Raw genomic sequence first — 13,691 nt, 5'->3', positions numbered from 1 at the left:
CCCTAACAGAGTATTTGTAGGATTCCCCCCCCCCAAAAAAAAATCAGTCATGGCATGTGAGGTGGGTGGTGCACCCTAACCTCTTGTCTGCAATGGAGCTTGCCACTTGCCCAGAACAGGATGGCATCCAACCTCACGTCCCATGAATAAATGAAAATGCCTGTAACAAACAATATTTTCTTTGCAAAGCTCTCTAAACCTCAGAATTCCATGCATGTTTTGCCATATGGGATTAATAAAACAGCAAGCTTGCCAGGTGTTTCTACTATAATCAGACAACATCACATCATTGAAAAGAGGAGGGGGGGACTTTTCAATTACCTATAAACTGATTGTAAGAGAACAGGAGTCTCTTACAATCTTAAGCAGAGACTTGAGTTCCCCTAAATAGTGCCTCAGTGGAGCGCTAGTGAACTTGCTAGACCTTGTCTAGAAAATGAGTGGCTTCTTTTTCCTCCTTACTCATTTTCTTCTTTTTCTGAGTCTCCTTGCATAATCTTAAGAAGGATCACTAAAGAAAATAAGGAAATTCAGATATGGCTCTTAAGATGGAGAACAGGCATGAATATTCAGATTAGTTTTCCCCAACCTGGTGTCAATCCCAGTGTTTTGGACTTCAGCACTCATTGTTTATGACCACTGGCCAAGCTGGCTGGGACAGATGGGATGCAGAAGGCTTGAGGAAATTTGCTTGAAGCATGCTCCTGCAGGTGTGGCAACGTCGCTTAGTGGTTAGGACTAGAATAAGAAAGACCTGGGTTCAACTCAAATCACCTCTAAGTTATGAAGGTCACTGAAGAGCCAAAGGTCAGAAACCATCTCTCAACCTAACCTACCTCACAGGAAGTTTTGAGAGGTTACAACATCAGAGGGAAGGAGATGTGCTGCCCTGAGTTCCCTTTGAAGAAGGGTAGTGGTATTAACACAATAGCAAGACCATGCCTGCATGGTAGAGCATATACTTCACATGCCAGGGGGCCATGGTTCAATCACCAAACCTCCCAGCTGAAACAGTGGAGAGCTGCTGTTGGTTAGTGTAGATAATACTAAGCTAGATGGATGAAAGGTCTGGCTTGCTATACACCAGCTTCCTGTGTTCCCAGGAGATTGCATAAATGATTCTGCACAGTCAGTTTCTTGGTACTTATAGCTGGCACATAACACTGGTGCTTAAAAGCTTACACTTGGCTGCCCATCTGCTACTTGGCCAGGTTAAAAGTTCTTGTACCAGCTTGCAAGGTCCTTAATAACTTGGGTCCTGGATATCTTAAGGGCTGCCTGATTCCTTATATCCCTACCTGATCTGAGGGGTAGTCTTCTGTTGGTGGTCCCTTTTGGCCTGAGCCTGATTCTATGGAATGGCCTCCCAGCTGAGATTAGGCAGGCTCACTCCCTGTTGAAGTTCAGTTCAGGGGCTTGGCAAATATTTTTATATTCCAGCAAGCATTTTGAGGAAGTTCTCAGCGTTTATGATCAATTTTAATTGATTTTAGCCACTGTATGATTAAACAATAAAATAAAATATGTACCCCACTTAGAAATTATGATGATTAAGCAATATATAAATAGCTCAAACGATGGTAATGATATAGTTTGACACAAGCTGCCACCCCTGATATAAGTTGTTCAACAGTTATGCAATAAAAAGTCTCATGAATTGCTCTCGAGTACCCACTGAAAGACGCAGGTGGCACTGTGGGTTAAACCACAGAGCCTAGGACTTGCCAATCAGAAGGTTGGCGGTTCGAATCCCCGCGACGGGGTGAGCTCCTGTTGCTTGGTCCCAGCTCCTGCCAACCTAGCAGTTCAAAAGCACATCAAAGTGCATGTAGATAAATAGGTACCGCTCCGGTGGGAAGGTAAACGGCATTTCCGTGCACTGCTCTGGTTCGCCAGAAGCGGCTTAGTCATGCTGGCCACATGACCCAGAAGCTGTACGCCGGCTCCCTCGTGCCAATAAAATGAGATGAGCGCCACAACCCCAGAGTCGGTCACGACTGGACCTAATGGTCAGGGGTCCCTTTACCTTTACCTTTACCCACTGAAAAGTCAGGAATTCCTTGGGTTTTTCAGATTGTAACTCCTGGAAACTCCACTTAGATATTATAACCCAGTTTGGATCCTTTCTGAGTGGGCATGCACTGCCAACCCCCACCCAACCCCCTTCACAGGATCCTACCGCAGTAATGAGATTCAGCCTTTGGCAAAAAGTTCAGAACTGGATCGCCAAGCCACAGGACAAAGGCACATTGCAGATACCCTAAAACACTATTTGCCCTTTTTTCATTAACAAGAAATAACAGCCAGGTCTTGTAGCCCATAACAAGGCATCCCAGCTTCAGAGGTAGCAGAAATCCGATTTGATGATACTATGATTTTCTGCATTTCATCAGCCATTCTATTAGACTGAACCAAGCAGCTTAGAATAAACATCCGTCATTTCCCCCTCCCCTTTCCCTGCAAAGTGATAAGCAATGTCTATTAGTATAGAAAGTGACAGAAATCTATATCATGCCAATGTACTATTAATAGTGCATTAAGCATATACAGTTCTCTCTCTCTCTCTCTCTCTCCGCCCCACCATTTCAGATCAGTAACCTATGTCGGCATGGACTTCATCAAAGAAGGACTGGCTGTGTAGACTAGCCAGACTGGAGTGCCAAGGGAAGGAGGTGGAAAAAGAGAAGAAAGTTCTGAAAACAATGGGCTCCCCTCTACTTTGTTCCGATTTCACCCACCCAATGCCTTCCAGTTGTTTTGGACTATAACTCCTATCAGCCCCTGCTGGTATGGCCGTGCTGATTGGCATTACATTCCAAGCCAGGCATAGGCAAACTTGGCCCTCCAGATGTTTTGGAACTACAACTCCCATCATTCCTAGTTAACAGGACCAGTGGACAGGGAGGATGGGAATTTTAGTCCCAAAATATCTGGAGGGCCGAGTTTGCCTATGCCTGGTCCAAACCGTCTGGCAGACAGCTCCAAAGGCTGACTTGACTTAGCTTCCATGGACTTGAACAAAAAGCAAACTCTGTCCTTTTCTACCATTTGTTATTTTCAGTATTGTGATAAGGATATCACCCAATTGCAGAATTCTTAGCCAATTAATCAACTAATTGATTATACCTACATATATTTGCATAAAGCCAGCTTATGGGCTTCCCACAGACAATTGGTTGGCCATTGTGAGAAAGGGGTGATTTGGTCTGACTCAGTCAAGTTCGTCTTACGTTCCTTTTACATGTCTATGGATTTTGTGATAACAGTTCTCAGCTCAAAAAAATAAAAATAAAAAGAGATAGGATAAGCTTATGGATGAAACCATGTGAAACTGAAACTGACCAGAAACAGACAGATCCATCCAATACCAACATGTACAGAAGGTGTTGATTTGGTCTCTGGTCTGCATGCACAAAATTATGTCACCCAAAATACTTCTTTTAACAGCTTTCATTGATCAGTCCTTTGGCAGCATTTCTAAGGATATTAGTTGGTACCAAGTTCCACTGATATGCATGGGATTTCTTTCCAAACAAGCATGATTAGAATTGTGCTGAAAATCTCAGACTCACCCACTCTCTTTTTCCAGGTAGGGTGTTGTGGATACAGGAGGATGTCTTTGGAAAATGGGTGGAGAAATCGTATTCATGGTGCTGACAGTACTGACAAAGCATTTCTGGCATCAAATGAAGGTTTATGGTATGATATGAAACACTCCATTATGAACATGCCAGATCACAATTACGGTGGGAAGATAAAATCTAAAGGAGGGATAAATCATTGCCACACCACTTATTGTTAGAGATATCTCTCTGGCATAAATCTTAGGTCGTGAATGCCAAACCATTTGAAGTAGCAATCAACTGTCACACTGGTTTATCAATGCGTTTGGGGGGGGGTGCAATTTGGAACTGAGCCACAGGAGTCACTTTCCTGAGTGACTTAGTTTTTTTCATAAACAGATCTCAAGTTACTAGTCCTTATGATAAGATTCCTAAACTTACATAGCCTCGCCCGGATTATTTGCTTTATTACATCTATGTTACATCATGGACCTCAAGTTGGCAAACTGTCAGGCTTCGGGGAATTGGCTTCCTCCGCCATGGCAGTAAATAAGCAGATCAAATGAAAGGGAAGTCTTACCAGTTAGTTTCTTTAATAAACACAGTGAGAAAGAGAAGAAAGTGTCTCCCTAGAATGACGGTGCTCCCAATTAAGGCTCACCCCTCCTCCATCCCTATTAATCTACATCACTCCTACGTCTTGTAATCTGAGCTTGTACCCTCTGTGCTTTCTGTTCTAACACTCTCTGAGCTCTCCGTGCCCTTGGGGATGGGTGGGTGGGGATGCTGTTCAGAGACTGTGAATTGGTTAACATTCTCTCTTCCAGTGTTTCTTCTGCTAGTTGTTCCCCATCCAGTATTTCCCAGTGACTGCCTTCTGAACTATGCCCCTCTGCAAACCACTGTTCTAAATCTATACTGTCTTCCTGCTCCTGGGAAGATTCAGGGACAGGGGGAGGGGGGCTCCCACCATTCCTCCTCAGCACGGTCCCTGACACACACACACAGGTTTACCCAGGAGGTCCTAACGAGACCCAGATTGGCTTAGCTTCTACTGTATCATATGCCTTCAAGACTGTAGCTCCAACTTTGTATTCTGCAGCTCTCTGCTTGCTTGTTTACTTCCACCACCGTCTTACCCTTATTCCAGTTCAATACACCTGGCTCTTTGTAGGATTCCCAGCAACCGAGAAACCTCAGACTGGCCTATAGGGACCTTTCCAATTCACGGTAAACAATAATCCACTGAGCCAACCAATGTCATTCACATAAGCAAGACAGCTGGCATGTTTTATAAATGCCACCGATGACAGCGAAAGAAAATACCAACCCATTGCGGTTCAGAAAGCACTCTTTAAAGTGCATTCTAGGAATGCAAAAGGGAGCAAGAAAGATTTTGACCTAGAAAAGGGGGGAAGCTGCTTGAGCTACCATCTCCTCCATTTCCTGGTGTGAACCAGCCCCCTTTCTTGGTAGAAACAGACTCCAAACAAATACATTACAATCAAAGTCAAAGCCAAGTGGAATTAAGAGGACACAGCCCATTGCTCTGGTGAGTGATATCTTGCCACCGTTTGATGCACTCGCTCCAGATTACGGGCCTTGACTCTTCCTTCCAGCTATTAAGCACAGGACCACCCCAAGGGGGAAATTCCATCATGGGCTGAACGAATGATGCTCACAATAGCTGTTAGTTAATTAAACCAGAGCTTAATTCATGCTGTTGTTGCTGTTTGGTTCACACTGGGGTAGGGCGGAGGGGGAAATCTGCAACAAGGACAAGACTCATCCTGAAAAAGTGGTTCATGTCTCCAATATTGAGAGATGTCTATCCCTAGGGCTTGATTTCAGATCAGTACCAGTAAACATAGCTCAGCAGTAGAAGATCTGCTTTGCATGTAGAACGTCCCCCTCTATTTCTTACAAATGCAGAACAGGTGTTTTGTGGCACAGTTACAGGTACCACAAAACACCTGTTCTGAATTTGTAAGAAATAGATCTTTTAGTGTGGCAGCACCTTTACTTTGGAATTCCCTGCCTATTTACATCAAAGTAGAGTATAAATCGGGCCTGAAAAGGATGATAGAATGCATGTTCCAGAGACTCCCCCCCCCCTGCATACTTAGGATAGAAATCTCCAAGGCAAATATCATTGGGCCCAACTAATGTGCATTGTTTGGGGTGGGGGATGGGGAATCCCATGTTTCAAATATGTTCACACACCCAGCTATACGTACTTGCATTGTTTTCCCTCCCAGAAGGAGGAACATGCTCAGTGAAACTGTAATGATGCTCTCTAGAAAGGAGCTCTTTGGTAAACTTAACAGGGACATCTTGGGAAAGGATGGAGAGGGTCATACTCTGGCACATTTGCATGTAAATAGTTGTGATGTGTGATGATGCCACTCAGATTTGAACTGGTGGTAGCGATGGTTTGAGATATTCATTTGCTTTTCTCATTATTCATGGTCAGATGCTGAACCAATCTCCTGAGCCACCACAAACTTCTTCTCCAACTCAGACCATAATCCAAAATGAAGAAGAATGACCTGCCCCATCCCTGCTTCTTCCCACTCTGGCTTGCCCTGGCAGTGCTGCCAACTATAACAATGCAAGTGGGAGGCATATATATGTAGTTCACACTCCCTGGTACCTAGAATGTAAATGCCTTCAAATTCTCCTCTTCATTGTCTTTGGTGTTACTCAAGCTAAGGCCAGTAAAGGAATCTGAATACATAAACCCAAGCCTGTAGTCTGAAATCCAGGGATGGCTTTAACATTTGATTTTGTTGAATGTGCAAACTCGTCCTTAGTTACAAAAGGAGACAATAAACTATTCTTGGCTGGCTGATGGACACACACAGGTTTGTAGAGTAAGGCATCGACATTGCCTAGTAATACATGGAATCTCAAAGGTAGGGCTGTCAAGCTGATTAAAGCATTTTTAGTTGATTATTACAAAAAAAAAAAAATCATCTCAATTCATGTGCCTTTCTGAGATGCTGAAGGGTGACAGAATTTACACAAAAGTTACCACATGTTGTTTTAGAAGGAAAGGCTGTCATTCAGACTTTCTTTTTCATTCCTTATTACAAAAGCAAACCTAAACCAGAATAGCCTCAGGCCTTAACTTCCAGCCCCTCTGATGAAAATTGATCCCCCAATTATAATCAGGGCAAAACTGTAACTGCACCCCACTCCCCCCCCCAACATTTTAAGCAGCACTGACGCATGTTTCTGCCTAATAGTGATTTTCTGACACTCTCTGCGAAAGCGTTGGCTTTTCTGTTTAAATTGCCCTCACTTGCCATCAGTGATGTCGTCATGCAGCTGGATCTGACTGATCATAGCAAAGTGAAGTTTTCTGCCATTCACAACAAGATCTCTAATTGGCAGGAATGGCCCATGCCATTAGTTTAGAAAGAGGAAGAAGGGTGAAGGGTGTGTGTCAGTGGTGGTGTTGAGATGATACTAATGCCGTTGCACTGAGGGGTAACAATGGCATGAAAGAGGATTACACAAAGATGAAACTAAGGTCTTTGTGCATGTGTGTGTGTGTCCCCATTATGCAATTACTATTTCTTACCTTTAAACACCTAATATGATAAATATTTGGAACAGTTCTAATTATAATTAGATCTGCTGGTTAAACCAACTAAGGATACAATCCTATAAAAACTTACCTGGGAGTAAATCCCATTAAATTCAACTGGTCGTGCTTCTGAATAGACATGTACGGAGTTGTGCTGCACAGTCTATTAATAAATTTTAAATCTTCCATCCTAGTAGAATCCTAAGCATGCATTTTCCGAGCCACACTCTTTGAAGCTAATAGAACAGCAAAGGCGCAGCTGAAAAGCCATTGGCAAGGAGCTTTCCCACTGAACCTCTGAGACTCCCCACCTCCATGAACAGGGTGAGATTTGTTTTCTTCCACAGTCCTGACTAGATGCAGGAAACATAGATGATACCAAAGCGCATGGATGGGAAGCGTATGAGACGGGTGGGGAAGAAGTGGTGGGACCTTTCATATGGTTTGGTTTGGAGCCATTGTGGAAAATCTACAGAGCTGAGGATATGTCTCAACCAACCTTAGATGCTCTTACAAGGGCCCCCGACAAACTGGAAAAGATGAGTTATTTCCCAGTGATGTTCTTGATTTTAACAGAAGAAGTTCAGTGTTCACTGGGATTAAAAAAAGGAGCTATCCCACAAGAGTCATGGGGCAAGAAGCAAACCACTGGCAAAGAATGTTTCGGTAATGTCCCTATGAACATGTCAGCTGGTTTAATAACAAAAGGGCTTTGCAAACTGTATAATGTTACTTGGCACCATACAGAAATGCCAACATAAAATAGGTTGCTGTGGATCACATTTCGCCCTACAAGTGGTGGGGGGCTCCTATTCTGTTATGCAGCACAGTCAATGGTCAGTGATGATAGGAGTTGTAGTTCAGCCAACATCTGGAGCAATCTTTCAAAAAGCTCTGTGTTAGGCAGAATGGTGAAAAATGGGCATCATCCTACTGGAAACCTGCAAGTTGCTCAAATACTTGCAGATCACAGGCACTCTGCTCCAGTTCTTTGTTTCAGCAGTCTTTAAGATTAGAGTCTGTGCCAACTGTGAACAGTGTTTCAGAAACTAGTTCTTTCAAGCTATTTTGGACTCTCTGCACTGTCAGCACAATATGAAGCCTCATCCTCTGTCCAGGTATATAAGCGTTCATTACCGATTTTGCTATCGCCAGTGGTTCACTTCTTGCCTTTGTATCTCTATGCACAATCATAGCACAGGAAATGTATTGACTAATGGTCTCTTCCCCCTCTCTAGGCGGTGTCTGCTGTTTAATAGGACAATCCTGGTGCCACAACCATGGAGAAGCCTATATAAAGTGAAAGGTGGAAGCTTCTCATTGCACCATATCCTTCATTTACCTTCCTCTTTTCATGGAAGTCTTATATATAATGCTCAAAGGAAGATGAGATTCTCAAAATTTGGTGTCATGTCTAGAGGAAGTGATTACTGGATGGTGTATGTTGTGATTTTGGGGGCACAAGATTCACTTCTGGTTTCTGGACCATACAGTACCTGCTCTCCATACTCTCTGCCCCTGATGCATCTTCATTTCATATTCCTCAATTCACTTTCCCCTGGCTTGCTCACCCTGTCTTCATCTCATCATACATAGGCAAACAATGAAAGCACACTTACATGTGTCTGGCTTGTGGCAATTGTGACCTTGACGGAAGTATTGTGGGTTCTCGATGACAGGGATACGGGTCATGCCAATCACCACTGTGTCCGGGCCAGCGTCCAACGACGAAGGTGTGGTGATGCCATGATTGATGTGATGAAGGGGGCTGGCAGAATCTTCTTCCCCACTGATCACAGCCACAGGACCTAGAAACAAACATAGTCAGCCATGAAGAAAACAGAAGTGTATGTTCCCCATTTCTCTGATATCCTTTCAGGGTGGTTCATTTTGGAGCCAGTCATTACAAGGGACGGCATCCTGTTTTATGAGTTTTCTGCACGCCTCAGAACTATCTGTTTGCTTGCATTATCAACCCATGACCTAATGGATTTGGTTCAGTTTCTCAATGACTTTAAGAGATTATATAAGTTTCTTAAAAGTGGAGCAGGCATGCTCTTCCTCTAGCTTCCACTATGCCCTCAATGGGGGGGGGGGAAGGCACCTACATCAGCCATTGTCACCACACCTGCTCACAAAGAGAAGCTCTTTGTACCTCTCCAACATGAGTGGGTGTCAAACGTTTGCATCCCAAGACATGTGGTCATGTTGAAAGGGGACTGTCTACTGCAGGAGGCTGAGCCAGTACAAACTGGTATGGAGCAGGAAGAACATAGTGTCTCTCAGGCCTTGTGGTCTTTTGAGGAGATATTGGAGTGTCAGACTAGGACCTGGTCTATTCCCACTCAGCCATGAAGCTCACTGGGTGACCTTGGAGCAGCCACTGCCTCTTAGCCTAGCCTACCTCACAGGATTGTTATGGTATTCGGTGAGAAGGGGGGGGGCTATGTATGACACTTTGAGTTGCTTGGATAAAAAGGTGGGATATGAAATGCAATTTAAAAATAATTACTGAGAGCTTTTGTGGATGCAGGAAGGAACACTGCCACATGCGGGTGCCACATTGGCAACCAATGGTGTAAGGAGAAAACACAGGAATCTATCACTGAGCTCAGAAGTAGTAGAAGAAAAATCGACACACTCCTCAGCGTCCTAATCAAAGAGCAGCAAATTTATTCATACAACAGAGGGAAGAAAAATCTGCGCCTGGAGAAGTTTCTCTTCTGTTTTGTCGAAGCTGCCAGGGGCTAACAGAAGGTCAATGCAAGATGAGGAAAAGCTGCTGCAAGCACACTTCAAATGCATTCAAAAGGCCTGTCTTTTACCTGAGCCAGCGAAGGCGGGGGGAGATCTCTCTCCTGTCGCTAATCTATTTCTAATTGCACAATTACTTTATTATGGAACACGAGTAACAAAGAGGAGATTCTTCAAGTCATTCGAGTCTCTTGGTGCTTCAGAGAGCATCCAGAGAATGCACGCTCTGAATGCATTAATCTGTTTTTTTATTATTAAAAAAAAGGGGGGAGCCTGTTCATTTTTCAAGACTTCAAGTATTGTTTGTTCTTCCAAGTGGGACATAATAAAGTTGCTGTGTAATTAGCAGTACTCCTGGCAGCCCTGACAGGTGTTTTACTTGCTAGGAAGAAGTCTTTACTCCACACACACACACTCACACATTGTAAACTCAATTTGACAGGTTTGTGTTGTTTTGTTCTGTCACTGTTTCTTGGCCTAAGTTGCAGTCAGCACCAAAGACGTTAATGGCAGACAGCATGCCGAGGAAACTGATCCCTGCCGCAAGATTGCACTGATAATCCTTATGATGCTCCTGTTTTCTCCACAAGTAAGGAGGAAACAAGCTGTTTCCAAACTAAGCAAGCTTTCATTATAGACTTGCAAAACGCCGATCACGCCAGCAGGCAATGAGTTGTGATGAAGGGGGAGTCTGTATTGACATTTTCATGGGACTCTTAAAGGCGGCCTCCAAGACAAGGAGTACATTATGTTCTCCTTGAGTTCTTCTATGCCCCAAATTTCAATCTGAGCCAGAGAAGAACTCAATTCTTCCTTTACACCGACATGACTGACATGTTCACCTCCAATCTCCTGACCTGCAAATCTCCAACCCACTCCTCCCAATGTACCTTGTTGGCTCCTGCTGATCCAAAAGTCAAGGCTGGTGACCTGTCACACAGACCCCATTCCACTATCAGTAGTGCTTGCCTTAGTGGTGCCAGGAATTAGAGAATTTAGAGAGAGACTCCCCTTCCTTCTGCCACTGTAGTTGCAAGGTAATCAGGCGGGTGGGTAAAGGTTCATAGACGGATAAACGTGAAGCAAGACTCATGGATGGATGGGTGGGAGGTTTTGTTTTATAGATAGATAGATAGATGATATGATAGATATAGATAGATGATAGATAGATAGATAGATAGATAGATAGATAGATAGATAGATGATAGATAGTTGAGTACTGGATGTTAGGACTTCTGCCCAGAGCAACAGCCTGGGGTCTGATTTGGACATGGAGGTGATGACCAGATGTATTAGTTTAGTGGTGTTGGAGGCACTTGTCAGGGTCCACACCACGAGTAGCAGTCTGAACCCCAATTCCAACTCAGAGAGGCCACCGCTATCTACGAGTCCTGTGGCACCAGAGGATAACCCATACCAGGCCTGATCACAGCCACAGTCCAGCAGATAAGGACACTCAAAAGCTGGGACATATGGAGTCTATATGTTCCAAACTGACATTCCCAATGGAATATCCAAGTCCATGGGAGGGATCCACAACAACAGATGTTGCTGGATTGCCACTTCAATCATCCCTAACCAATCATCTCTAACCAATCCCTAACCTGACTGTGGCTGAAGGGAGTTGCAACTCAGGGGTGATGGAAGTTGTAATTCAGCAACATCCGGAGAGCCAAAGGTTCCCCACAATTGAACTAGATAAATCTAGGGTAGACAATCTTTAGTATACCAAGGCCCACATTCTTTTATAGGCAGTGTTCGAGGATGGGAGGGAGAAACATCTAGTGGTCAATGGGACTGGGTCAAAAGTGGGTAGCCTTGTCTCTTATATTCGCCCATAGAGTATGGAATTGTAGGGTTGGAAGGGGAAACAAGGGTCATCTAGTCCAACTCCTTGAAATGCAGGAATCTTTTGCCCAATGTGGGACTTGAACTCATGAGCTGGAAATTAAGAGTCCCATGCTCTGCTGACTGATGCCACCTTGTGCACAGTAGGCTAAATTCCAGTAACACAAAAGCCAGAGGTTTCATCTACACACACACACACACACACAGAGAGAGAGAGAGAGAGAGAGAGAGAGAGAGAGAGAGAGAGAGAGACCTCTGTAGCCCAAACCCAGGCAAACAAGAGATATTTTCACAGTTCGGAGACACATTCTAGCTGTGGGCAAAGAAAACACCAAAGGAAGGTAGAGAAGAACCAGAGTCCTGGAAGCCATTTAAAGGGGGCTGGAAGACCACATCTGGTTCACAGGCCTGTGGCTCCACATCCCTGAGATAACACACACACACACCTGACAAAGAAGCACAATGAAAGACTATCAGAAACAGCTTAAGCTGGACTACTTCTCATTGCCAGAGAGTTTGCACTCAGCTGAGCTGACAAGCACCCTGACAGGAAGTGTCAATCTCTGTCTCAGTTTTTGACACCTATCTCCTGCAAATCCAGGTGATCCACACGGTTGGAATCCTCTTGGGAGCAGATGTTTTTGAAAGCCTCCCTCCAATAGCCCCCTCCGCCACCGCACTCCTCAAGTGCTCTGACAATCTTCCCGACTCTCTCCTTTAGCATCAGTTGCCCTCACGCAATCCTACAACTCGCTTCCCTCTCCCCTAGCTAACTCATCTCTAAGGAGCTCCTACTGGTGCTCTGTAACCCTGCTTACCATTCCATCACACTGGCTGATTTTTAGCATCATTCATCCAGCCAGGGGCGGATCTGGGTGTCTGCATCAATGCCATGGATCAATGAAAGCCAAGCAGAGATTCTAATTCACTGGCTGAATTTGTATGCCTTTCTCTCTCTCTCCCTCTCCATCCCACAGGGTAGAACTATAGGTTATTTATGTACTTATTTAAGCTATGGCTCCCCCCGTCCTTCTCCTGTCTAACTTGCATTTCAAAACAGCAAGATTAAGTCAATAAAAACATATAGATCCAACACACACCAAAAACCTAGCAACAGAAAGAACAGCCTTCCAGAGGAACAGCTGTGTTAGCCTCTTGGAGGGATGGGGGAAGAGGTCAGTTTTGATTTCTCTCATCCCCCCCCCATCATAAGTTCAGTTCCCCATATTTCCACATCAGCTTGTTATTAAAAAAAATATCTCATGAAAATTCATCAGCATTTCTCCTACTATGCACATTTTCCTAAGCAGTTTTGCCTAATATACACATTTTTGTTGCACAATTTCCCCCTGCTACCATGCATTTTGTTTCGCTCCCCCCGCCACAAATATATACATTTATATGCACATTTTACTGTAGCATATGGATTTGATTTTTATTTTTATTTTTTTTACAAATCACCTGGCAGGAGACCTTATTTGCAAAGATTGGCAAAGTGTGAATTTCAAAGGATGGTTGGGTTTTGGTTTGCAGATTGTTTTGGAAATTAGGTGGATTCACCTTTAAATGGAAACTGAATCAATTGTTCCCCTATCCCTAGCCTCTTGTGGCAAAAACAAATGAGAGTGTTGTGCCACCTATGTGCCAACCTAACACTCCAACCTTAAACATCAAGGTGGTATGATTGTGCTCATCCTAAAGCACCCCTACTTACAGTATAGTGCAATTATAAGCATTTTTTTTGGGGGGGGGAGCCAAAGCTCAGTGGTAGGACAACTGCATTGCATGCAGAAGGTCCCAGGTTCAATCCCTGGCATCTCCTTAGAAATTCAGTTTTAACTCTTTTAAGCTCTATTGTCTTGAGATTTCTGTACACTTGTACAGATGCCTATAAATCCAGTGGTATATAAATTGCCAAAATAAACATCTGTCAG

General features: G+C 44.0%; 1 protein-coding gene across 3 annotated transcripts in view; it reads right to left on the bottom strand.

Moving 5' to 3' along the window:
- NTRK3 (neurotrophic receptor tyrosine kinase 3) overlaps nucleotides 1-13,691 on the bottom strand; it is a 406,873-nt gene that overhangs the window by 136,215 nt on the left and 256,967 nt on the right. For all 3 annotated transcript variants that reach the window (XM_081838856.1, XM_081838857.1, XM_081838858.1), the window contains exon 12: nucleotides 8,775-8,963. In XM_081838856.1, coding sequence (XP_081694982.1) covers nucleotides 8,775-8,963 — 189 coding nt within the window. The remainder of the gene's footprint in view (nucleotides 1-8,774; nucleotides 8,964-13,691) is intronic.

This window comes from Podarcis erhardii (assembly GCF_964252035.2).
Source record: "Podarcis erhardii genome assembly, chromosome: 14".
NCBI lineage: Eukaryota > Metazoa > Chordata > Lepidosauria > Squamata > Lacertidae > Podarcis > Podarcis erhardii.
The sequence above is the reverse complement of the archived record's forward strand: the minus strand, read 5'-3'. Positions and strand labels throughout refer to the sequence as shown.